This window comes from Grammomys surdaster, unplaced genomic scaffold (assembly GCF_004785775.1).
Source record: "Grammomys surdaster isolate TR1022 unplaced genomic scaffold, NIH_TR_1.0 126278, whole genome shotgun sequence".
Classification (NCBI taxonomy): domain Eukaryota; kingdom Metazoa; phylum Chordata; class Mammalia; order Rodentia; family Muridae; genus Grammomys; species Grammomys surdaster.
Window position 1 is genome coordinate 6,777,409 of NW_021621078.1, and position 27,629 is coordinate 6,805,037.

The following is a 27,629-nucleotide window of genomic DNA, read 5'->3' on the forward strand; positions in this document are numbered from 1 at the left end:
CAGGCAGTGAGTCAGCCAAACAGCCAAGCTGTCCAGAGACCCTGCCTATCTGTTTGCTTCTTATGGCATCCCCAACACACACACATACGCACACACACACACACACACACACACACACACTCCCCAGCCTCCCTTTAAGCTGTTGGTGAGTGATGGTAAAAGGTGCATGATATGTTTTTAACTTTAAGGATGGTCTTGTTTTGTCTGCCTGTACTAGGGCTCCCAAGTTCTATCTCCATCCTTTCCTTCAGCTATTCCTACATGAGTGAACAGCCAGTGTGTTTGCCTCTTGCCTCAACTTCTGACCCTGCAGGAGGGATTTAAGAATGTCTACGGCTCACATGCCTTGAAATGAAAAGCAAATGTCTGTATGCGGCTTAACTGTATCCACATGCATTCAGTGACTTGATGATTAGATTGAAGGTGAGCGAATCCTGTCCAGCCTTCTGCTGAAAGCAGGGTAGATTGGGGTTAACTGCTTCTCGGAATTTGAATTTTCTTTTTCTTTGTCTTTTTAAAAAATAATCCTCATATATCATGCTGCTAAGGTCCATTTCCTTTGGCTAGTTGCATAGGTTGTCCTTCAAAGTAGAATTGTCATTTAGTTTAGAGGTCAGCTTAGTGTAATGTATACTTGCACAGCTTAAAAGATATAAAGTTACAGAAACAATGTTCTGTTTTGTCTTGTTTTAGGTTTTGGATACAGGGTCCTATAGCCTAGGCAGGCCTAGAACTCGGGATCCTTCTGTTTTCCTTCCTAGATCTGGTGCTGTAGGCAGGCACCACTACACCCAGCTTGTGCTTGTCAGCCTTGACATTTACACACAAGAACAGATAGTTTAAAAACCTGCACAGAGCCGGGCAGTGATAGCGAATGCCTTTAGTCCCAGCACTTGGGAGGCAGAGGCAGACGCATTTCTGAGTTCGAGTTCAGCCTGGTCTACAGAGTGAGTTCCAGGACAGCCAGGTCTATACAGAGAAACCCTGTCTCAAAACAAACCAAAACCAAACCCCCTCCACAGAGCATTCCACCCTTCTGGCAACTTAATGCCTGCCTTAGGGAGGCCATCAGGAGAGAAGGGGTGCTTGGGGTTTCCCACGGATCTGTTGTGAGCAAAGAAGTAGCTTTGTTATACCTGAGGATCTCTCATCAGTGTTTGAAAATATTTATAAGTGGTCTCTTTTTAAGTTTTTTTTTCTTAAGATTGTGTGTGTGTGTGTGTGTGTGTGTGTGTGTGTGTGTGCACAAGCGCATGAGTGCTCATGCAGGCATGTGTACACATGCACTCATGCCTGGTGCCCAAGATCAGAAGAAATTATCATTATTTCCCAGGAACTGGGTTAAGGATGACTGTGAATCACAAGTGTGGCAGGAATCGAACCTTGGTTCTCTACAAGAACAACAAGAGCTCTTGTCCACTGAGTCATCACCACTCTAGCCCTCACCTCCCATACCTTCCTAACCTCCTCAACCTTCCTAACTCTGGGACCTTCAGTACAGTTCCTCATGTGGTAGAACTCCCAACCATAACATTGTTTTAGTTGCTACTTCATAACTGAAGTTCTGCTACTGTTATGAATAGCAATGTAAATACCTGTGTTTTCTGATGGTGCTCTTAGGTGACCCTGCTGCTTTAGCCCCTATAAATGATTTCTTGATGCTAAAGGAATATATTCTAACATTTGAATAGCATCTATGATGGTTTGTGTATGCTTGGCCCAGGGAGGTGTGGCCTTGTTGGAGTCGGTGTGTGGCTTTAAGACCCTCATCCTAGCCACTTGGAAGCCAGTCTTCTCCTAGCAGCTTTCAGAAAAAGATGTAGAACTCTCAGCTCCTCCTGTACCATGCCTGCCTGGAGGCTTCCATGCTTCTGCCTTGGTGGTAATAGACCTTGGAACCTGTAAGCCAGCCCCAATTAACTGTTGTCCTTATAAGAGTTGCCTTGGTGATGATGTCTGTTCACAGCAGTAAATCCATAAGAGAATATCCTAAAGGACATTTAGGCTGTATCTGTTTCTAAGGAGAAGGTAATACTTAGTCAAGATATAAAATTTGGAAGTGATAGGCATGAGTGAAGAAGAAGAAAAGAAGGGATCCATTTTCCCATCAGAATTGAGGACTTTGGTTGCTTTTATGTATTGTATATCTGACTGCAGGTTATGTCTAAAGAGAGTCTGATGTTTTAGCCATTTTGGAGAAAGCCATGGCCAATATCTAGGCTTTGCCAACTCTGCCTCAGACTTATGATATGTTGGTTTCTCTTCTGTGCATATATAAATCTCTTTCAAACTCACTGTGTAGCAGAGGCTGACCTTGAACGCCTGATCTTCCTGTCTCTGTCTCTCAAGTGCTGGGATTAATTACATGTGTGCAACTTTACACCTGGCTGTTACCTACATGTTAAACATTGATAGAGAACAAAATATTAAAGAGTTCTTTTTCTTCTTGGCTCGAGCTCTCTAGTCTGTTTTTGAGACTCCCTTATGAACATAAACACGCAGTATGCACATTTTCTCTTTTCTGTACAGAGAGCAAAAACCTTGATGTAGAAACATTTGTGAGTAAGTACTAGTCGAACAAGAAACTCCTCTTCAAGTGTGCTCTGTATAGAGGCTCAGAAAGAGAAGTTGAATCGGACAGATGCTTGTGGGGTAGTAGGGAAAGAACCCTGTAATACCATCCCATGTGAGACATGAGCGTGTGACAGCAAGAGTGGGGAGGATCGTAAACACCAGGTGTGCTCAGCCCCCACCCCACACTTGTGATTGTCAGCTAATGCCGCAGGCCACCTAGCAAAGTACAAGTCAGGAACTGAGCTAATTCGGTGTTTACAGAGTGAGGTGCAGAGAGTATGGGGCTTTCATCTCAGAACTGAAAGCTTTCTCCTTCAGGGAAAGTGGGGAAATGGCCTTAAATTTCAGCGCTCCTTCTGTGATAATGTAACATGTTCAGCCAGGGCCTCCAAAGAGGACTTGTGTGTGCAGGCCTAGATGTAGAAACGCACCTGACTGAAGCCAAACTCTTCTCACAGTAAATGAGACAACGTGGTTGGCCTGTGTGTGGCCCCTTCTGTTTGGAAAGTACTGGGAATCCCATGTGAGCCAGTCAGTGGGAATTAAGTTGCTATATGAAGAACTTTATCTTCCCTCTTGGACTTGAGATCCACTGTCATCATCGCTAAAAGAATGGATTCTCTTAAAATTGGAAATCTCTTCCCTTCTTGGCAAATACTTCATTTCATGTAGCAGCACAGAGTTTATAGAACGTGTCATTCACGTTACTTAAAATCCAAACTAGAAATTCTCCTTGGTCTACAACAGCTGCAGAGCAGGAAGGAGAAGTGTGGCCCTGCTTCACAATGTTCAATACTGCCTTTCATGTTCTTTCCTTTTTCTTTTATCCTTTCATTTGACACTTTCCCTAGTGGGGCACAGACTCCAGGAACACTCTCTGTCTGTTTCCTTTATTCTGGTTTTGTTTATTTGTTTGTTTCTTCATTTATCAGATAAATAACACATTGTGCTTTAAAAGTGAAGTTCAGCTATATAAAAGTCAAACTATTATTCCCAACTTTAATGAACTTAGCAATAGATAAAGAACATTTACTATAAAAGTTCAGATCCTGTTTCTTTCATGGAATGGTTTAGAGCAGGGCTTTAATTTTAGCTAAGGGGGCCCACTTTCCACATCCACAAAGCACCAGGAGACTTAGAGACATAGCAGCTTGATTCAGGAATATGACCCCTAAACATACAATTAAGTGAATTTAAGGCTCCTAACTAATTTAATTGTTCACTTGTTTTGTGTGTTTAATTTTTTGATGCAGGCTCTCAGGTAGCCCAGGCTTGCCTTGAACTCACCATGTAGCTGTGCCTAAACAAGAACTCTACCACTGAGCTGTGTCTCTAGCTGTGGAGTTTTGTTTTGTTGAAATGATGTTTTATATTACCCTGTCTGGTTTCAAACTCCTTGGCTTAAGAGATTCTCCTGTCTCACTTTCCAAAAAAATAAATAAATAAAACAAACTAGGACTTCAGGTACCCATCAACTAATTTAATTGTTAAAGTTTAGGTTTGGTAAATTCTCTTCTTCACAATCCCCTTCCCTTAAAATATGAGTATTCCCACCCCCTCTTAAAATGCCAGCAATGTTGTTTGCTTGCTTATTTGTTGGTTTTAGACAGATTCTTACTGAGTTCCAAGCTGTCCTGGAACTCACTGGATAGCACAGACTGGATTCTGACTGGAACAAACCTACAGGTTGAGAACTGTGCTCTAGAGTGTTGTGATTGTAGGCATATGTCACTGTGCCTGGCAAAATACTAGCATCTCTTAAAAAGGTAATTAAATAGGTTTCTAAAAAAACTTGTCTCTCCCTCTCTCTCTCTCAATATATTTATCTCCATATATATTTGCACACATACATTTAAATGATTTACAGCAGTTCAAGAAGCTAGCATGCAGAGGATGAGGATCTTAAATATTTGCCTGATTGTTTGAATGCACTGTTTCTTGCCAGTTTTCTGCAAAAGCCATTGTCTTAATAATGATTACCTTAAGCTGATATAGTCATCACAAGGCTTTCTTCATATATAGAAGCCATTTTCTGACTACAAAATAGCATCCAAGTGTTTTAGACAATAATTTAGTAGTTTAAATGTATATAAGTAGAATTATTTTAAAGCTCATAGCAGGTACCTTAGGGGGTTTTGGTTTCTGGGGAAGAAGAAGATGGAGAGAGGAGAGACACCATGGGGTAAGAGATTATAAGAACTGGCTGTATGGGCTGGCCAATCGGAGTATGAACAGCCCACGTGGACCATGGCAAGTCATAACTCAGGGTTATTGATAGGGAGGTAAAAACTAATAGCTTAGAGGGCAGATACCCAGTTCTGTCAGATCCTTAAACATCAGCAGGTCCAGGGAAGAGGAGAGAGAGATCCCAGTCCCGCTGGGTCTCTTCAGAGTTGAGCGGGATGAGTGTCTGCTGCCCAAAGAAACACACCCACCTGGGAGTCTTGTCGAAGCAGGAACTCAACTTTAATGTAACAACTTCTTGTTTATATAAACTTGGAGCATGGAGTGGAGGAGTTTTGGTGGGGTAATATGACGTAGGGGGCAGGAAAGGGTGATGGAAGGTATGGGGTGACTGACAGGGCCAATTGCAAAGCGCTACATCAGCAACAGCTGAGCAGAGGCAGGGCTAAACAGGTCCTGTTGAGTCACCCTGGATCAGAAGTGACTAAGACAGATCTCAAAGGGCATGCACTACACCACAATGGACCAGCCATCCTCTCCAGCTTGGGGAAGAGGGTTGAGTGGAACTTTTGAACAGAATGAACTGTGCGGGGGCGGCAGAGCGCTTGACACGTCCACGTGGACCCCACGGCCATAGCAGGTGGTGTGTGCTGGTTGACGTTCTGTCTGGGTGTCCGTGCCCCTGCCTTCCACACACCGCCAGCATGCATGGGAAGGAGAGACAAGGGGCCCAACACAGTCCTAGTGCTGATTAAGGCTTATTATAAATATAAAAGTTGTGTGCCTTTTATCTGGGAACTGAATGATCAAGGGCAGGGTAGACTCCCCGGTTGAGATGAGCGTTTACTACCACAGTTCACATTTGGTCACCCTGGCACTTGGCAGTCTTTTACACAATCGTCCAGCTGTGGCCTTCTCCTGGTTTTAGGAATCACATCAGTTTCTATTACTGGTAGATGCTAAAATGTCACAAATACATTTGGAAACTCCCTCTTGACTTAGCCTCTGTCTCCAGGATCCATCCCTTGCCACATCACCTCACTCAAGCACCAACAGCCCTTTTGCTTGTCATTTGGGTTTGCTGAAACTCCTAGCACTTAAGCATAAAAGATGTTTCTGATTGTGCGTGTGTGTTGCATGTGTGTGAATGTGCATGTGTGTGAGTGTACAGGTGTGTGTACTTACATGTGGAGGCCAGAGAAGGATGTTGGATCTCTTTCTAAGCCTTATTCCCTTGAAAAAGGGTCAATCACTGTTTCTCAGCTAGACTAGCCAGCACAGGCACAAGCAACTATACCCAGCTTTATAAACACCTTTAAAGGATACACACGTGGCAAAGACATATAACCCACTCTTGGCAGATGAGAAAGGCTTCCCAGAAGAAGGAACCTCTCAAATGAAGACCAAAGTATGAGTGAGAGTTTTAGCCAGATTAGAATTGGAATAAGGGTACCTGATCTACATGATGAGTTCTAAGACAGCCAGGGCTATGTAGAGAGACCCTGCCTTTAAAAAAAATCAAAACAATTAAAAGAAGAAGGAGGAGGAAGAGGAGGAGGAGGAGGAGGAGGAGGAGGAGGAGGAGGAGGAGGAGGAGAATGGAGTAGGGTAGACAGCGCAGGCTCTAGAAAGTGAAAGAGGACCATGAAGCCATGTGGGTGAGAATGTGATCCCGGTGCCTTTGTCCTTGTTATGAGGACAGATGTTAGAAAAACTTGGATAAATTGAGTTGCCCGAAAGTCTCATGCTCAGAAATAACACCTTTCTCATGTCTTAATAGAAAAAGCTGGAGTCCCCACCACCATCTACTAATCCTTTCCTGGAAGACGAGACGACACCAGAGATGGAGGAGCTGGCTTTGGAGAAAGGAGAGTTAGAGCAAGTAAGTCTGCTTGTATTGTAGTATGTAACTCATGCTCTTTCCGGAGAGGGGGCTGGCTCACTTCATGTATGCTCTGGCCGGGACCACACTCAGAGATCATGACAAGGTAGGTTTTATAGAAGGCCTTGTGTGAGGACACGATCAGATAACAAAGAGCAATTTCCCTGCCCTGATCTGTTGCAGAAGAGCCTCCACTTAGCATGTAGCACCACACACTTGCCTCAGCCCTGCCCAGTTATTGCTCTGCCTTGTTCAGCATCTTCTGGGGCTGTCAGACAGCTCCCTTCCTCTCATCCAATGCTGTGATGATGCAAGATACTCTGAGGTTAGCCATATCATCTATGGGCTGTCAGATCCCTCCACACAGAGCAAGCCAATGGAAGCCAGTGGGGAGGCCTTGGAAGCAGGGTGACCAGCAGTGTCTTTGGTGTTTCTTTTTCTAAGCACACCAGTGCTTTTAATTTCCTTCAGCACTTTCTGTCCAGCTCAAAATTTCCTGTCCCTTCTTCCTGTAGAATGGTGTCTTTGTTTCATTGCTATTTTATGACAGGAGATGTTAGAGCAGTAAGTCAGCCATTTCCTTTCTGGATTAGAGCTCCTTCTCTTTAATTCTCTACACTTGGTTTACTGCTAGAGGGTTATTTGGTGGCATTGTTTCTCTCCAGACATCAGCCAAAGGGAGGTGGCTGGGAGACCAGCTTGAGGACATACAGCCACACACTGCAGCTAGCTCTGCATTCCAAGTGGCAAGGTTGAGAGAACTCTGACAGGAGTCAGACAGCAGAATTCCTAGAAACCATTAAATGTGTCTGTTCCATTGATTAAGTAATTGTAATAACATAGATACCTCACATTTAAGGCACTTTATAATTTCAAAATCTTTACACCCTTTCTTTCATTTCACTTTCACTGTGCCTCCTCTGGTTTACAGGTGATGAAAGTACAGCTCAGAGGCTAACCAGCTCACTCACACAGGGTTATGAGTTTGGAAGTAGGGGGGCGGGACTAGCAGGCAGGACTAGCAGATGGAAACTTGAATTCCTTTCCTAGAAACCCCCACCCCAATACACACTTTATGTCTTATTAAAAAGTGAAGGCCGTGGACGGGAAGTTTATGGGCAAGTAAATGCGAAGAACCGAGGGCTGCTGTGAGTCTGTCTCAAGATCGTGGAGCTAGCTGTAGCCGGTTTAAAGCTGTGGTATTATTAGGCAGCACAGTCAAGGGGATATTGCTTCTGACCCCAGTGCAGCTCTCAGAGTGGGAGCAAGGACTCAGATTGGAGGGGCTTCTTTTTTTTTTTTTTTTTTTTTTTTTTTTGGTGAATTCCGCTGGGCCACCTGCTTAGTAGAAACATGCCTTGTGCAGTCATGCTTTGTATGGGACCTTCTTGCCTCCCCAGGCTGTAAGCTGCCTTTACCTTGATTAGTTAGAACCATGCAGTTGGATCACTCGGGTACCCTGTGTTAGCTGGTTACCTCTGGGTGTCATTGCACTGAGTCAGCAGCGTCCCTTCATTACCTTTGCATCGTTTTACTGGATAAAACATGACTTTGGTTTTGTCTTGAAACTTTTTCCTCTTCATGAAAGCTTGAAGTGACTGTTGTAAGACTAAGACCTACCGGTTCTAAGGACAGTGATCACTGATCTGAATGAGCAGGCAGGGGAAGCAGGGCTCTGCCGTGACGAGAACTAGGGGCCTGTGTCTGCTGCTCACAGCTGCTCACAGCTACTGGCCTTAGATAGGTTTTAGGCTCTCTCAGCCTCCATGCTGTGTTCTTTGATGGCCCTTGGGGAGTTGTGAGAGGAAGGGACGAAAGTCCCTGCAGCCAGAGCATCTCCATTCTCAGTCACTTTGTCTGTGGACCTCCAGGCCAAGCTTGGTTTTTTGTTTTTTGGGTTGTTTTTTTTTTTAAGTAATAAAACAATCCTGATCTAGACGATGTCCTCGTCTTTGCAGACTGTTCTTTATTAGTAGTGACACTCGCTTAGTGACTAATGCCCCCCCCATGTTACTCACACCTCTGGCTTGCTAGATGGAGTCTCAGATCGCCTTCCCAGCAGCCAGTCGGCTTCTGGAGTTTTGTGTGCCAGAAGAACAGGAGCTCTGGGGTGCAGGGAAGAGACTCCAGAGCATTAGTAAGGAGCCAGCAGAAGTAGCAGGGAGCCCCTGCCTGTTGTCCTAGGTTACTTGAGCCATCTTCTTGCTGCAGCCAGTAGGCAGTTGGCTCCCAAGGTCAGGGTCACCTCTTGCTCTCTGCTGCAGTTTGTGCCTAGCTGCTGAGAAAAGAGTGTGAACTTGAAAAGTAGTGTTTACTTCATGAGAAGACCTGAGTGCTTAGTTGCCAAGATATTCCCAGTAATAAAAGAACATTTGAAAAGGGACTGGGGGCACAGGAGGAGAGAGAAGAAATCAGGAATTTCTGGTTTAAAAATGTACCCTTCTGGTGATCCAAGCAGTTAGATTTAATCTGTTTACATTGGATAGTAATAAAAGGAAATGGGGCCAGCTGCAGCCCTCCTTACTGTGACAACAGTAACCTTTTATTATTCCATCAAACTCCGGGAGGAAATAGCTTAAACATCTGCAGCGTTTGGACAGAATTCACACACTCAGCAGTCCAGCCTGAGTGCTACTGCTAAATGACTTAGAGTATTCTTTAAGCTGAGGATCAGCTCTTCGGGGAGCTGCCTGGTGCAGAGGGAGACACCATTATGAGCTGAAATTCCAGCACCTACTCACTAAACATGAGCACATTCATAGAGCAGCTGTGGGTAGGGGCTGCCCTGTGGAGAAGTCGTAAGAGAAAGAAACCTGGGCAGTGCCTCTTGTTATCCCCATCATGCTTCAGCTCATAAAAATACATCAACAGGAACTAGGTACTGTGGTGACAGGACTACTAACAGACAAGGCAGAGGTAGATCAGTCATCTAAGGTGGACTTGGGATGCCTGCCTGTCTGGTAATGCAGCTTCTGTATATTCTGTGGAGCCTTACCATGCAAAAGACCCATGAACATCAGTCTGGATGACTTTGTTAGAGCATCATAAAGCCATTTTCTCTCAAGTACAGATCTGTATTTTTTACTCACCAGAGAGCCTTTAGGCTCGTTGGACATGCTTTTAAAACCATATGCTATTTTGTACACAATTAGGAAACTATAAGCAAAACCAGAGATTAAGATATTCCTAAAACATCTTCATATGCAAGATCCAGTCTTTGGAATCACTTGTTAATTAAACTATATTTTGCTAGGCAAAGCAGCATAAACTTGTACCCCTTTTTGGAAGGCTGATGGAGGTAAAGGTGCTTCTGTACAAGCCTGTCAAATTGAGGTCAAGCCCCAGGACCCATGTAAAGATGTGTTGTTGGGGATCGGCTAGAGAAGTATTTATTAGCCAGCTGGTAACTACACTGGGTGTTCAGGATCCCAGTGTAGCAGAACACACACACACACACACACACACATCTTAGGTTGACACACTTCAGCTAACAAGAGCTGTTAGCCAAAAGCAAGGTTAATACATTTAGAGACTTTCCTATAACTATGGACTTTGATGGAATAGGCCTTTGTTTTAGTTTTGGCAGATGGTGCTGTCTATGTGCTGAGTTTCACAGCCTGAGTGGTACTTCTACCACAGGGTCAGTTGTGCTAAGGTCTGGGGCCTGTTACATATGGAAGGAGAAAACTGACTGCACAAAGTTGTCTTTGGATCTACATACATTTGCCATAGCGTGTGCGCACACACACACACACACACACACACACACACACACAAAATAAAACCAAAACAAAACAGAAGATGAATAGTACAGGTTATGTAGGTGTCCTAGTTAGTAAAGCACTCACCTTTGTAAAGTGTGAGGTCCTGACTTTGGATCTCCAGAATCCATGTAAAGTGCTGGGTGTGATGGGAGGCACCTATAATCCCAGTCGTAGGAGAAGAGGCTGAAATAGACAGATGCCTGGCATCCATAGGTCAGCTAGCCTAGCCTGCCTGCCAAAGCTCCAGGCCAGAAGGTGCAAGCACCTGAGAATGACTCATGAGCTGAGTCACCGCCACACTTCTCCCTACTTGTGCAGCACACCTACATGAACCTGTACCCCAACACATGGAAACATAACACTAACGATTATATTTCATTACTGAAAAGATACCTGGCTAGACTAGCTATATTTCCCCAGTCTAAAGTCAGGCTATCTAGTTCTACAAAGACAGATTGAATCACATTTTTATATTTATTTTCTATATTATTAACAACTCACCTTATCCAGAAGAATAAAGTGAAAAAACAGATAGGATGGGGTTTGGGGAGATGGCCTAGCAGCTAAAATTCTTGTTGTATGAACATAAAGACCTGAGTTCAGATTCCCAGCAACCATATAAAAGTGATGTGGTAGTGCAGATCTGTAACCTCAGCACTGGGGGGAGCACAGACAGGTGGATCCAGACCCTTGCTAGCCTCCCAGTCTAGCTGAAATGACAAACTTCTGCTGTGTGAGAGGTGGTTCTCTTAGAGAGAAAATAAGTTAGAGAGCAAGAAGACGACCTCTGCTCCTCCCCCACAGGTGACCACCACAGTCACGCACGCACGCACGCACGCACGCACGCACGCACGCACGCACGCACACGTGCACTCATTATCCCTCACAACCTTCATGATGGGTCATCTGTGTTAAGCTAGAAGAAACAGAGACCAGCTCCTGGTACCTGTGCTCTGAGGCAAGCAGTTATGGGCTGGGTAAAGCCCTGTGCTTTCCCAGAGACCCTCTCAGAGTCCTCTCAAAGGCCTGAATTGATGGGAGTTTTCAGATGGTAAGATACACAAGATCTGATGGATATTTATCATTAAGAAGGACCAGAGTTTTGAGTGGGTATAGTGGGATATCCCTGGTATTTCACTACTTAGGAGGTAGAAGCAGAAGGACTTCCTGGGATACAGAATGAGACTCTTTGTCTTAAAAGACCAAATCAGAACCAAAGTTTCTAAGAAATCTGGCCTAAAATTTAAAAACATGAAACTTACTGGAGGTGAAAGAGAAACAAAATTATAGGGTGTATGTAAAGTTGACTCCCTTTCTCACCTCCCCCCCTTTTCTGTAGCCTTGACTAGCCCAGAACTCAGAGATTTTCCTGCATCTGTCTACCAAATGCTGGGATTAAGGGCATAGCCATCACACTCAGCAACATTTAATTTTTATTGAAAATTGTTAGTTTTTAAACGTTTGGATTTTTGTTTTTTATTCTATGTAGCCCTGGCTGTCTTGGAGCTTACTCTGTAGACCAGGCTGGCCTTGAACTCTCAGAGATCCACCTGGGATTAAAGACATGAGCCATTACGCCCAGCTAAAAGATGTTTTTAACTAAACATGCCTGATTTGTAAATAACCAGATGCTAAGAAAATAGATTGCTGTCTGTCACTGGGTGGCAGCTTTTCCAGTTTTCAGCAGTTATTTTTATCTTAAAAATTTATATTACAAGCTGGGCAGTGGTGGCACATGCATTTAATCCCAGCACTTGGGAGGCAGAGGCAGGTGGATTTCTGAGTTTGAGGCCAGCCTGGTCTACAGAGTGAGTTCCAGGACAGCCAGGGCTACACAGAGAAACCCTGTCTAGAAAAAAAAAATTATATTACATTTTTTTTTAACTTTTGAGTGAAGGGAAGGGACCATATACCTTGATGCTTGTATGAAAGTCAGAAGACAACTTGTGAGAGTTGTTCTCTTCTTCCACCTGGGTCCTGATATTGAGCTCAAGTTGGCAATCTTGTGTTAAGTGTTGAACCTGCTCACTGGCCCAGTACTTTGTTTTTTGAGATAGGGTCTCACCATATTGCCAGGGTTGTTCTCTTTGTTGTTGTTGTTGTTGGTTTTGTTTTTTTGGTTTTTTTTTTGTTTTTCGAGACAGGGTTTCTCTGTGTAGTCCTGGACCTCACTCTGTAGACCAGGCTGGCCTCGAACTCAGAAATCCACCTGCCTCTGCCTCCCCAGTGCTGGGATTAAAGGCATTAGCCACCACTGCCAGTTGTTCTCAAGCTATCTTCCTGCCTCTGTCTCCCATATAGCTCAAATATGGGTATGTGCCAGCACACCTAGCTCTTTTTAGTGTGCATTAAGATAGAAGCAGCTTAGAGAGTAGACCTCTATAAAATATTCTCACCAGTTAACATCATATTCGTAATCATAATGGAGGTGAAAGGAAGAGGGTGTACTTACAGCTTTGATGGCAGTATTAGTTTACAGATTATGCTTATCTCTCAATTTAGTGTGGTGTATTTTATGTATGGAGGAGGAGGAGGAGGAAGAAGAGGAGGAGGAGGAGGGAGAGGAGGAGGAGGAGGAGGAGGAGGAGGAGGAGGAGAGAGACAGAGAGAGAGAGATATTAATATGCCAGTGGAGCAACATCTTCAGCCCCTTTTTTGGTTGTTGTTTTGTTGTTGTTGTTGGTTTTTTTTTTTTTATTTTTTTTGAGACAGTATGTTGTTATGTAGCCCAGGCTGGCCTCAGACTTCAACTCCTCCTGCTTTGGTACTGAAGTGGTAGGAATGCACCACTGTGCTCAGCTAGAGCTTTTCTGCAGTAGTTGTTCCTCACTAAGCTGATTAATGGAGTGTGGTAGAGTGTTTACTCATGTACAAGTCCTTGGGTTTGATCTCCAGAACTACAGAGAGAAGAAGGGAAGTCTGTAAGCAGCAGTCCTAGTCAGCAAGTATGTTATAGGCACGGCTTATATTCTGTTTGAACTCTCAGGACCTTTGGTTTAGATCTTTTTGCTGACAACAATAGACAGATGAACAGGTTTTTAAGGAGTAGAAAGTAACACAAAGATTCTTATTTTAGGTTACTTGGAAAGGAATTAGGGAGAAAATACAATTTTTAAATGGTTCTTGCCAAGTAACCTGTTTCCTAGCAGTTTCTAAGTATGAGTGTGGGGACGAGACGAGACAGTGTCCCCACCCTGCTTTCTTAGGGTACCCTCATGCTGAAGGACTGTAAGTGTGAAGCCAGAGAGTAGAGAACAAAGCGGTAACCCCTCTGTTGGCCTCCCCCTCCTCTCTTTCTTATAGTATTTGTTAATCAAAGTCCAAAGTCTGGGACCACTGCAGGAAGGAGCAAGCCTGCCGGTGTGCCATTGAGGGTGGGAGCTCAGAGCCTTCGTTTCCTGGGCTGTGCAGTAGCAGCAGTAATACCCTATGAGGGACCACTGTGAGGGAAAGACAGAAGGTGCCTAGCATCAAGATGCATAATAACAGAAATAACACCACAGAGTTAAGTCCAGCCGAGATTTAAACTCTTAAAGGATCCACTGAGGATGAGCTTCCAAATCAAAGACACATATAGTATCAGAGTAGCAGTAAATCTTCCAGCATACACAGCAAGTCCAAAATACTGACAAGCTGGAAGTAGCTCACTACATCAATAATCCTGGAGTGACAAAGTGTCCACTGTTTTTATCTGTGAGATAAGACCTTTGGTGTTTCCTTTGAAATTACTTAAAATCTTGCAGAGGTTGCTCAAACATACAGTTCATACTCATTCATATTTTCCTTCCTCTCTTTGTAGCCAAAGAAGCCCAAAGCCCCCGACAACCCGTTTCATGGCATTGTTTCCAAGTGCTTTGAGCCGCATCTCTACGTGTACATTGAGTCCCAGGACAAGTGAGTGACAAGCATTCCACCTGCATTTCCAGCCTCTCTCTGATCATGTTGGTTCCTACACAAGGATAACTCCTCCCAGAGTCATTAAGAATACTGTTGTATCTTTTGCATATAACCTTTTATTTTGCCTATAATTTGTTTGAGACAGGATATGTAGCCTTGGCTGAGATTAAATTCATAGATACCTGCCTGCCTCTGCCTCCCAAGTGCTGAGACTAAAGGCATGTGCCGCTACACTGGCATATTTTCCTCATAAATCTATGAATCTATGCTGCCTGAGTTTGGCTGTATAAGGGTCCATGTGGATTGGAACACCTCCCACCCCTGCCCCTATGTGGGTACTAAGCTCTTGAGCCCCAACCACATAACCTCCCCCAACAAAGTGTCAGGCACCCAGACATTGTAAGGAAGCCCACTCCCTGAAGTATATACTTTCAATTATACTTTGGCTTTTCATTGTAAAGTAATTTTTACTTTCATAAAAGCTTAAAAATAGCACAATATTTTTTCACTAGCTTTCCCCAGGCCGTGAATACCTGAATGTAAGCATAACTATCAAAATCCAAAGTGAGTTTGATCCTGCTTCTGGTCTAGGACTTCATGATCGTGCACTTGGCTGTGGGGCCTCTGTAGCCTCCTGTAATCCTAACCACGTCCTCACTTTTTCTTAGTCTTTCCAACCTTGGCATTGTTAGAGGGCTGACCAGATATTTCAGATGCTTTATGACATGCCATCAATTTCCATTTGTTTGATGCTGTGCCTCTCCTACCCCGCATCCAGACCCCCTCTTTTGAAACAGTTTCTAATGTTGCCCAGACAGCTCCTGGGATCAAGTGATCCTTCCACCTCAGTTTTTCTGAGTAGCTGGAACTACTGACACAGCATGGATTCATGTATTGTCTTTCTTAAACCCAAGTTAGGAGCTGCCATGATGACACATCCCATCACTTAGGAAGTGGAGGCAGGACAATTTCAGGTTTGGAGCCAGCCTGAGCTTTGTGTGAGAGACTGTGACCCCAAACAACAAAATCCAGGTTATATAATTTTGGTAAGAAAACCATAGAAGTACATTCTCAGTATGTCAGATAGCTGGTGTCGCTGTCTGCTAAGGTGAAGCCTGCCAGCGTTTTCCACTGCTAGCCTTTTCCACTGTTGAGTTACAGGGCTTTTTCTTTATATTAAGTGTGTTACAAGGAATGCTTTAAGATATGGGTGGGAGCATCCTATGTCTTGACACTGTTGGCTCATTTTATCAGGGCTTGATGATTCTTGCCTGCAGCAGTTCTCACTGCCTAATGCTGGCCATCTGTTCCATCCTTCCTTCTCCACCTTCTAATTGAAATTCTACTGTAGGGAAGTTCTCTCTTCTTCCCCAGTTGTTTGTATTAGTTAAGGATTTGAAGTCACCCATGCCACATGCTCGCTCTTTCACAGACTCACAGGCTCCACACATTCTCACAGACCAGGCACCTCCACCCATTTCCTCACAGCTAGAAGTGATCTAAGGTTCACTTGGTGGTGTAGGGTCCCTTGTTGACAGGAGACTATTCATGAAGAAGTGTGGCTCCTTTTTATCCCCAGGTCTTTAATAGTGTCCAGGGTCACTATTGAGGTCACTGGACAGTGGAGTTTGGAAAAGTTGGGTTAATGGAGCAGGGCAGTCTTTGAGGACACAGGCTGGCCCAGGTTACAAAGGCCTCCAAGGATCCACTTAGGAAAACAGACTGCGGCTCACACAGGAGAACACACAGGAGACTGACTAGCTGTGAGGAAACATTCTCTGGGAAGCATTAGGCCTCTTTTGTCTTTATTCTACTTCATCTTTTCCTTTTTCTTTTCCAGTACTTCTGTTCTGGATGAACAACTCCTTGTCTACAGGTCTATTTCAGGATGAGCAATAAGAATAGAAGAATGTTTTTAGGGTCACACCATCTCCACCCACTTGATCTTATAGGCAATACTCAAAAACTCTTACCTTCTCTTCTACCCCAATATAAACCTTGTGAAACACCTTCCATGTTAACAAAAGTCAGCACACACCAAGAAAAGCAAAGTTGTTTTAAGAAGGCTCCCATCTGCTCACGGAATGTGTCCAGCAGGCTCACAGAGGGCACTAGTTATCAATGCCACTTTGTTCTTTGAAAGCACCCTAACACCTACCCCACCCTTGTGTATGTGCATGTGTGTGTGTGTGTGCAGGCACACTTGACTCTTGGTGTCATTTCTCAGTAGATGTCACCTCCGTTTTTTAAAGAAAGGTCTCTCACACTGACCTGGGACTTAATGAATAGACTATGCTGGCTTGGCAGTGGCCCCAAGGACCATCTTCTCCATCTCTCCTGTGCTGGGATTATAAGTGTACATCACCACACCTGGACTTTTTAAAATGTAGATTATAGGGATCAAACTCAGGTCCTCATGCTTATGGCAGGCACTTTATCAAAAGAACCATCTCCCTAGCCATCAACCCATACGTTTATAATTCTTATTTCAAAAAGACTGCTTACTCTTTAAGCATTCCCTAAAGTTAATTGTTGCCATTCCTATCCCCTTCTTAGCTTTGTCACACCTACAGCCTAGTTTTGTTTTGTTTTGTTTTTAAATTAATTCGTACTGCCAGGCGGTGGTGGCGCATGCCTTTAGTCCCAGCACTTGGGAGGCAGAGGCAGGCGGATTTCTGAGTTTGAGGCCAGCCTGGTCTACAGAGTGAGTTTCAGGACAACCAGAGCTACAAACCCTGTCTCAAAAAAAAACAAAAAAGAATTAAAAAAATAAAATAAAATAAAATAAAATTAACTCGTACTTACAGAACAATTATAAGAAAGCCTACAGAAGTCTTTGCCCTTTCCCCAGCTTCTCCATCACATTGGCCTCTCCCACCTTTTTCTACACACACCCATGTGTCTATGCACATACATTGTTTCAGCCATTTGAACTCTCAAGTCTGAGATAAGACTGTCCTAAAAACAAGGACCTGGGGCTGGAAAGATGGCTCAACACAACAGCAGGAACTCCTGCTCTTGCCAAGGACCTGAGTTCAGTTCCCAGCACCCCGATCAGATACTCACAACCACCTGGAACGTCAGTGCCAGGAGCTTTGACAGCCTCTTCTGGCCCCTGTGGGCACATGCACGTGTGCACGTGAGCACACGCACACATTCATATACATAGACCCACATGCATGCATAGAAATGAAAAATAGAGGGCTGAACAGATGGCTCAGTGGTTAAGAGCACTGACTACTCTTCTAGAGGTTCTGAGTTCAATTCTCAGCAACCACATGGTGGCTCACAACCATTTGTAATGGGATCCAATGCCCTCTTCTGGTATGTCTGAAGAGAGTGACACAGTGTACTCACATACATAAAATAAATAAATCTTTTAAAAAAAATGAAATGAAAAATAGAGATTAGGGAGGTAGATCAGTGGGAAAGTGTTCACCTAGTGTATACAAGGCCCTGGGTTCCATTTTCAGCTTCAAACAAACAAGCAAACAAACCTAACAATAACATTTTGTGGGGTTCTGTGGGTAAGAGCACTGACTACTCTTCCAGAGAACTAAAGTTGGGTTCCCAGCACCCACGCTAGGCTGTTCACATCTGGCCTCTGAGGATGCACACATGCACGTGAACATCAGTGAAATCCAGAGGTCATGTTGTATTTTACCAGTTGTGTTTAATTAATTCCTTAATTTATTCATTTTGAGACAAGATCTCATTTATGGCAGGCTGTCCTCAAACTTGCTGCATAGCTGAAGGTGGCTTGAACTTTAAAAAAAATTGTATATGTGTTCATAGGATGAGTATGAGTACACATGTGTGTGGAGGCTAGAGAATACTCTTAAGTATTCAATTTACTTTATATTGGAATCAATTTATACCTTTAGAAAAGTTATCAAAGCCGGGCAGTGGTGGCGCACGCCTTTAATCCCAGAACTTGGGAGGCAGAGGCAGGTGGATTTCTGAGTTCAAGGCCAGCCTGGTCTACCGAGTGAGTTCCAGGACAGCCAGGGCTACACAGAGAAACCCTGTCTGGAAAAACCAAATAAATAAATAAATAAATAAATAAATAAATAAATAAATAAATAAATAAAAGTTATCAAAACTAGCAGGTTATATGTATACGGTGGGAGATGCTTGTGATCCAATACTCAGTTGCTGAGACAGGAGAATCTTAAATTCCAGGCCAGCCTGGGCTACATAGCAAAGCCCTGTCTTGAAACCCATCAACAGAGCTGGAAGTAAAAGTCAGTACTGTACTGCTACCAGCCCTCAGGCCTTGTTTGGCTCTGCCAGTTGTCCCACTGTTGCCTTTTTCTCTCTAGGACTAATCATTTTAGTGTTCAGGCTACCCAGGAAGACCCTCTCGAGCTGGCTCTTCATCCTTTTTACGTGCCCCTATCATTTCCTGGATACTTTCCTTTCTTTCTGGCACATTGAAATGCGCCAGGCTTATCTTTTACATCACGTCCAGCCCTAGAGTCATGCTTGCTTCCAGGCTCCCCATTTCCTCTGTAGGAAGTAACCACAGACACCAAGCTTTGGTGTGAGTGTGCTGAGTGCTGCTGGGTGCCATTGCTCCTGGGCATTCAGCTGAGAGAGCTGAGAAACGTGTGCCCACATGAGCGTAGATGCATCCACACACAGCTTATCTTTGTATCTACCTGTACCTTAAAGCCTGTGTGTTCATGTCAAGACCTCCATTGTAACCTAACCCAAGCTGATAACTGCCTCTATAGCACAATAGCAAGAAGCATGGCTCCAAGCATCCTTGATACATTTACTTGCTTCCTCCATTTGTCTGTATGTAGCCCATCTCCCAGTCTCCTCCCAAGCCCACTGCTCACCCCAGAGGCAAGTCCACACCTCTACCCCAAGAGAAGTAAAAAGGGTACATGTTAGTGGGTGCAGCTCTGAGTGCACGCATGCTGAATCTGTGTGGGGCTATTGGGCCACCCCACCCAGTGCCACAGTTACACTGCTTTCCAGTCTACTTCTTATTTTTGAATGCTGACTTCAGATCCATCCGCACGTATCATGCTACGCCCAGTCTGCAGTGAGATGATTGCTTCTCCTCCTTTGTTCATAGTTCCCTGTAATACTCTTTACTCCTCACTATTTTTAACTTAATCAGCAGAACTCCTAACAGTGTGTCATGTGAAACCTGCAAATGCTCACACAGTTCTTGGACACAAAGCTCAGGCTACAGAGAAGAGAGAGAGAAAGAAACCACATGGCCATGAGGTTTCTCTCAGCTGGAGAGAGTCAGGAACAACAGTGTGGCATGTATCTGCATAGTACTCTGTAGACCTGAGATCAGTGCAATAACTCTGTGACCTTGCACAAAGATACTTCAAGTTACCAACCTTGGTTTCTTGACCTTTAAAGTGACAGTAATAATGCCCTCTATATAAAGCTATTGGGAGGAATAAATGACATCATATTTCTAACCCATCTATAAACTAATGGAAGAAAAAGAACAAAAAGGAAAGAGGAAAAAGAGAGTTGTTGTGTGATATTATGAGGAGCTGGAGAAATGGCTCAGCAGTCAAGAGCACTGGCTGCTCCCAGAGAATCTGGGTTTAATATCCAGCACCCACATGGGACCTCACAACTATCTGTAACTCCAATCCCAGGGGATACACTACCCTCTTCTGGCCTTCTTCGGTACTGCATGCACATATTGCATAGGCAAATATTCAGGCAAGCACTCTTTCACATAAAGTAAATAAAATCTCAGAAAAGGTCTGAAGGGATAGCAGTGGGAATCAAAGGGCTCTCACTGCCTCACTCAAGGCCAGCCGTTTTTACTTTGCATCTCCATCCTGCCACAGCCATGTTCTTCTCCTTCACACCCTCTCCCTCACATGTTCAAAACCTCTTTGGTTTTGGCTTCTGAGATAGGGTCTCATGTAGCAGACTGGCCTCGCCTCATTATGTAGCTGAGGATCTCCCAATCCTTCTGACTACATGCTTTTGTTCTTTCCCTGAATCTGCTGCAGGCTTTCTCTGCAGCCTACCCTGCAAATAGCATTTTGTCTCCCTTGAAATGTGACTATTCTAAGGCTGCAGGGATTCTCAACACCCCACAGCCCCTTGCCCAGGACTTGAGCTTTTGTAAGCTCTTACTTGTTCACACTTGCTCTCAGGTGAAAAGACTCCCTATGGTTCCAGGCTGCAGATCATTGGACCACACATTCCTTTCTCTATTAATCCTACATGAAGATCTTGCCAAACATCTCCTATCAGTGATAACCTTCTTTAAGTTAAATGTCTTTGTGTCTTACCTTACAGCCCTCAAGCCTTGCACACGGGAAGTGTGTGCTTGTTATTTAGTTGGACTGACCCAGTACTTCATAAGCAATGAACCTCAGAGGTTCTGTTGGGGCAGCTTTTACTCTTGTCCTGTATGATGTGGATGCATGCTGATGCAGGGTGGAAGGGGGCACAGGGAAGCTTCCTCACTAGGTTTTTTTTTTTCTCATCTGCAATAGAGAACAAAGTCAAAAGTAACTTGGTGGATATTCCACAAAAATGTAGGTCTCTAGAGGGTGTTTTTGGTAAACAATGTCTCCATGCTTTATGATCAGATTGGCTCTGAAATAGGAATTGGGTAAAGATAGTAAGGGTGATAGGAGGAGATAGGTGGTTACAGTAAAATCATTGCAGAGTGCCCTCTGTGTGCAGGTTAGAACCTCAACTGATGCCAGTGCATTCTCTGCCTTGCGTTTCTCCTTTCCTCTTCTTCTTCCTCTTCCTCCTCCTCCTCCTCCTCTTCCTCCTCTTCTTCTTCCTCCTTCACTGTCCCTATCCCTCTCTACTTTTGTACCACTTTATTCCCATCCTTAGGAACAAAATGTGGAAGATGACCATCTAAACACACATTGGATGCTAACATGAAGGGTAGCCTGACACACCACCCAGTGCAGTGGGCTGAAGGAGCATGAACAAATACCTCCATCCCAGGAGAGACCAGTAGTGCACACAGACACCTTCCGGCAGTAAATCAGCTGTTCTATGGCAGATACTAGCTGGAGTGCTGTCTCCAGTACTGTGGAATTACATCATAGATCAGGGAATGGCCCTGTTGATTCACATCACCTACTGTGCACCAAGATAGGGAAAGCTTGACCTGTTATATAATATAGAAAAATGTTAACTCAGGTGCTAAAACCAGGTGCTGTGATACATACATGTTATTCCAGCAGTGGGGAAACTGAGACAGGATAAGCACAAGTTTCAGGACAGTTTAGGCTACATAGTAAAACCCTACCTGAAAAAAAAAATAGTAAGAGCCAGGTGTATGGCACATACTATCTCCTAGCACTCAGGAGGCTAATACAAGAGGAGAGTCATCAGTTCAAAGCCAGTCTCAAAACAGATGAACAAACCAAAACCAAATCATGTGGCACTGAGTGGCAGGTGATGGCAGTTCCAGCTGAGGGAGCAGGTGTTAGTTTGAGTTGTGCAGTGAGGTCTGGCCCTAGAGAGCTAGAGGGAGGGTGCTTTGACCAGGAGGTGTCAGGTGAAGGCCCAGCAATGGGGCCACAGAGGTGACTGGCCTAGGTGCCTTCTGTGCAGACAAGCGGTGAGGGTCCATGAGACAGTAGAGCAAGAAGAGTTTGTGAAAAGTGGGGGTGGCCAAGGCGCTTGCAAAGGTCAGCTAAAGAGGCCCCTCTCTCCATAGACAGAGACCTAGCCTGGGTAGAACAGCCACATCTGGATGTCATAAGCTGAGTAACAAAAGCACCAGAGTAAAATGTCAATTGTTTCCTATTCCTGCTAATCGATGCTGTGTGTGGTTCTTGCCTTTTTCTTCTTATTGTATAAATATATTTTTAAAACACAGCTGGATTCTTATAGCCTTAGCCAGCAAGCTAAAAAGATACCACATGTCAAGAGGGGCCTCCCATTGTCCACACAGCACAGCTGTGCAGAGGACAGTAGTTAGAGCCCTGCTAGATTCCAGCTCCTGAAGACTTGGAGTGACTAGGGCAACTTGAGGGATGTTTGCTTGGGAAAGTGGAGACAGATCCAGTGGAAACAGGATCCCAGCCACCTTCCCCACCATGACCAGGCAAGCCACTTTTCCAAGCCACTTGTATCCCAAGATTTTTTTTTTTAACATCTTTAATTCTGAAAGTTCTACAGAAAAAAACTATTCATCTTAAAGAAGGAAGACATTCTTTGTTTAAAGCCATCCATCCTCTGACACGTTTAGGTTCATGATGTCTACATCTTTGCTGCCATCAGAGCCTTTTTTTTTTTTTTTGTAGGCTGGTGAAAAACATGAGGTTGGGGTCCGGGCTGCTGGGGTTTGCACCCTGCTTGTCTTGGACAAGGTGTTTTTCTGTGTCTGGCTTTTGGAGAAGGGGCACAATACAGTAGGTACCTCCGAGGGTTACTGCTCAGAGTTAGCATTCTGTGACATGATTACAAAGCACAGCCATGACTCCTGGTCTGTCGTAAGTGTTTAGGACTTTGGTTTGTGGAAAGGGCAGCTGGTGCTTGGCACTCTGGGGTGCATGCTCATGTGGCAGGTTCTCCAGTCAGCTCTGCCACCTGGTTTTATGACAGTTTTAGGTGTCAGTTTTCTCACCTTCTGGAGGAGCAGCAATGTTCTGTTTCCCTCACCAGGGTCTAGGGTCAGACATGGCGATGAGATGCCTGGAACAAGGCAGTGTACAAATGTCAGACTTCATTATTGCCATCTTTTTCAGCAGGGAGGTGAATGGGACATGGATAAAATATGCCCACATGTAACTTTGGATCACACCAGGAATGAGCACGTGTGGGAACAACTTAGGTTCTTGCAGACAGCACTCCTGCCTGGTCTCTCCAAGTGAAACATTTCTGCTCTTCCAGAAACCTCAGCGAGCTGATAGACCGGTTTGTGGCAGATTTCAAAGCCCAGGGCCCACCCAAGCCCAACACTGACGAAGGGGGTGCTGTGCTCCCCAGCTGTGCTGACCTCTTCGTCTACTATAAGAAGTGCATGGTGCAGTGCTCACAGCTCAGCACAGGCGAGCCCATGATCGCCCTGACTACCATCTTCCAGAAGTACCTCCGAGAATACGCCTGGAAAATCCTCTCTGGCAACCTGCCTAAGTGAGTCCTGTTCTCCTTGCTTGCTCCCAGCAGGGAATTGAGTCTCCCTTAAATATGGAAGTCTCAAAGGAAAGCCACGCTGGGGTTGTTTACTAAACTGCTAAGAATGTTGAAGAGGAGAACACTCCTCCTGGGCTCTCAAGGGCCTGACCACTGCTGGTGCTATCTTCTTTAATGACATTCCACAGCTGACCACGACTGTCAGCAGGCATGTTCCCCCAGCCACCAGTGTAGGTCACAGTGCAACACTAAGTTGGGCCTATTATGTATATGTACACAGTATACATGGATTCAACACAGAAAAAAAGTTACTCAGCAGCAGAGGCAATGTAGCTCCAGCCTGTTCAATGTGTTCATGCCTTGAGTGCCTAATAAACAAGCTTTCCCTCCTCCTGCTGTCTTCCATGGCCTCTAATGCTGTGAGCACAGCTGTAAGTTTAAAGATATGGGTGGATTGGGGCGGGAAGAAAGCTGAGTGGGTAAAGTGCCTCCTGCACAAGCGTGAGGAGCTGAGTTCAGATCTCCAGCACCCACATAAAAAGCTGGGCTTGGCAATACTCACCTGTAATCACAGCAGCAGGAGGCAGAGACAAGAAGACCCCAGGGCACAGTGGCAGCCAGTCAGGCCAACTCTAGCAAGCTCTGGACTTAGTGAGAGACTTATATCCAAAACCAGATGGAGAGAGATAGAGGACGGCACCCATCAACTCTGGTCTCTACTTGTGTGCTCATGGACACACAAGTCTCCACCTCGGGAATCCTACGCCAAGGCACGAGGCCCGATGGCCTCCTTGGTGAGAATGGGATCATCTCAGGTGAGGACTGCTCACTGGCTCTCTTGGTGTTGTCTCTTCCTGTTCCTGTGGGTGAGATGGTCTGAACAGATGGCAGTCAAGGTAAGGTCAGGAGCAAGCACACCCATTGTGTGTTGATTTAGTTGTACTGTAGCCAGCCTTTCCTCTGCTTTCTTCTTTGTCATAAAATATGCAGCTCCAGGAAGCAAGTTAGCAGCTGCAGCCTGACTAGTTCCTGTCCTTTTTTTCAGAACCAGCAGTAGCAGTGGGGGGCTGACCATCAGCAGCCTGCTCAAAGAGAAGGAAGGCTCAGAAGTGGCCAGGTTCACTCTGGAGGAGCTATGTCTCATCTGCAGCATCCTGAGCACAGCTGAGTACTGTCTGGCTACCACCCAGCAGGTGAGCACCCAGCTGAGCATGCCTCCCTCCCAGAGCTCTCTCCCACAGCTGGAGTGGGACCTGTGAGCTCCACTAAGGTCTCCTGCCACCTTGGGCAGTCTGGTTGGCCTCTCACCATGTAGCAAGAGACTGCCCAAGGGTAAATATAGCTAGCTTCCACCCACATGTAAGCTACCAAACAGGCATGACCTCTTAAAAGTAGGTCAGTAGCACAGTGTCCTTCATGAGAAAAGCATCAATAAACTGTCTTCTGGGTATCACGCAGCCTTTGATCAGGCAGCCTTTCCTGACATTTTATAGCATTCTCTGTCCACCATAACAAACAACCATTGTTTGAGGTGTTGACTGTGAAGCAGAAAGGGTGAGGCGTCTGATGGAGCCAATGGAAGGCAATTCAACAGACTAGCTTTGCAGAAGGCTGAGCCAGAGTAACTTGCCGCTCAGCCCTCCACAGGGTTATAGGCTGTTTCTCTCCATTTGGCCTGAAGCAACCTGAGAGAATCCCGCTCTTCCTGATGTTGATGCTTATTTCCTAAGCATCTAAGAAGTCAGAGCAAGGGGCAGTTTAGACGTGACAGCTTGACACTCCTATGTGCCAGGACATGAGCACAGGAAGTGTTCAACAGACTCTTTGAGGGTCAGCCAGCTTGGCCCAGAGGCCAAGGCCAAGGCAGTAGCACTCTGCTTGGGGGTGCGGTCACATATACAGGGAATGACTCATAGACCACTTTGGCCTAGGAGCCAGAGACAGGCACGCACATACACACACACACGCACACACACACAAACACATACACACAGATGCTCGAGCCCCTCGTGAAGAAAATAGGTGTTTAGAGTGTATGAAAAAGACACATAAGATAGTGTCACTTTGATTCAGAGATTCAGACGGGGTCTCAGAGTGTAGACAGGCTGGCCTCAAACCCTCAGAGCTTGCCCTCTGCTTCCAAGTGCTGGGATTAAAGACGTGCTCCGGTATCACCACCACCCAGCTCTTAACACACTCTTGTACGCCAAATGAGGAAAGCGACACACAGCACCTCTACACTTAGTGCTCCTTTCAGAGCCTAGCCTCATTCCCAGCTGTGCCCTGCTGTGTTCTTACACACTTTTCTTACACACATACACACACACACACACTCAGAAAGCCTACACCTAATGCCATCATCCTCAAATAATCAATCCCATTAGCAGCTTGGGTTATTTTATAAACATAGTTTTGTATGGTTTTCTTAGTTCACTTCTTTTTTTAAAGATTTATTTATTTTATTTATGAGTACACTGTAGCTGTCTTCAGACACACCAGAAGAGGGTATCACATCCCATTACAGATGGTTGTAAGCCACCATGTGGGTGCTGGGAATTGAACTCAGGACCTCTGGAAGAGCAGTCAGTGCTCTTAACCGCTGAGCCACCTCTCCAGCCTCCTTAGTTCACCGTTATATCCTTTTATTGTTCGTGTTGGTGCCTTAGCATTCTCCTGTTACTAAAATATCTTATTATTATTATTACTGTTTATGGATGTACATTTTCATTAGAGGATTTGTGGATATTTAGTAATAGCCCTGGTAATTATTTATACTGCTTTAAAGTTTTGCTTCTACAAATAATCTTACAAAAACATCCTTCTGAATGTAGTATCTTAAAAGTTTTATATTGTATTTCTAGAACAGATTCTTAGAAGTTTTAGAAGCATTGGTAAATCAGAGACCATTTTGATGACTTGTGTAGCCATTTTTTTTTAAATGTAATGAAAACCATCTAACTGATTATAAAAGTGAGTGCATCCTGAGCCACCTATAAGATATCTGAACGCCACATTCCTTTAGAGGAAACAGATTCCTGGAGAAATGATTGATTCCAGGCCGAGGGGATAGAGTGGCTAAGGATGCAGTACAGTTGGTCCGGCCTTGCCTAGCATGCGTGAAGCCCTGAGTTTCGTCCCCAGCTCCATGTAATTGGCATGGTGACGCACATCTGTACTGAAATCCCAGTCTTTGAGAGGTGAAAGAGGAGACTCAGAAGTTCAGGGTCTTCTCCAGCTACATAGAGAGCTTAAGGCTAGCCTGCACTAGAGACCCCGTCTCAAAGCATAATGGGGCCTGGAGACATGCTCAGCAGTTAGAGCACTGCTTGCTCTTCCAGAGGACCCAGGTTCAATTCTCAGATCTACATAGCAGCATACGACTATCTGTAACTCCATTTATAAGGGATTGATTGGTTTTTCTGGCCTACAGGTACCAAGTACTCTTGGTGACACACATATATACATGCAAGCAATACAACCATATATATAAAATAATAAAATCGTTTTTAAAAAGTGAACTTGAGAAATCATGCAAAAAGTGACCAATCCAAGACATAGTCATCACAGACTCAGGAATTGTAGTGGATTGAATTGTGCCCTCAAAACTCAGTCCTGCTCACCAGTGTGCATTGGGGTGTTTGGGAATTATGGCCTTTTAGGCAAGAAATTTTTTTAAGATTTATTTTATATATATATATATATATACATATATATATATATATATATATATATATGTATATATATATATATATATCTCATCACTGTAGCTGTCTTCAGAAGCACCAAAAGAGGGCATTGGATCTCATTACAGATGGTTGTGAGGCACCATGTGGTTGCTTGGAATTGAACTCAAGACCTCTGGAAGAACAGTCAGTGCTCTTAACCACTGAGCTATTTCTCCAGCCCCTAAGCAAGAAAATTTTACAAAGTATCCAAACAACATTGAAAACTAAGGGTAAAGTTGGATGATGTATTACTTGATTTTCAGACTTACTATAGGGCTGAGAGCATTCAGTGGTACTCACCCACACCTCGCACAGAGCTGTGGTAAGGAGGATGGTGCTGCTGTGTGCGAAAGCACCTCCTCCTCCCAAGCAGCTGCTGCTCTCCATCTTACTACATGTCCTCCCAAACACTTTGCATTTACCTTTTTATTTTTTAATTTTATTTATTCACCATTGCTCTCTTCAGACACACCAGAAGAGGGCATCAGATCCCATTAC

General features: G+C 44.6%; 1 protein-coding gene across 1 annotated transcript in view; it reads left to right on the forward strand.

The window, feature by feature from the left end:
• Positions 1-27,629, forward strand: part of Vps53 (VPS53 subunit of GARP complex) — a 134,363-nt gene that overhangs the window by 68,677 nt on the left and 38,057 nt on the right. Inside the window, exons 12-15 of the mRNA XM_028759203.1 lie at positions 6,539-6,640; positions 14,204-14,298; positions 23,164-23,406; positions 24,452-24,599. Coding sequence (XP_028615036.1) covers positions 6,539-6,640; positions 14,204-14,298; positions 23,164-23,406; positions 24,452-24,599 — 588 coding nt within the window. The remainder of the gene's footprint in view (positions 1-6,538; positions 6,641-14,203; positions 14,299-23,163; positions 23,407-24,451; positions 24,600-27,629) is intronic.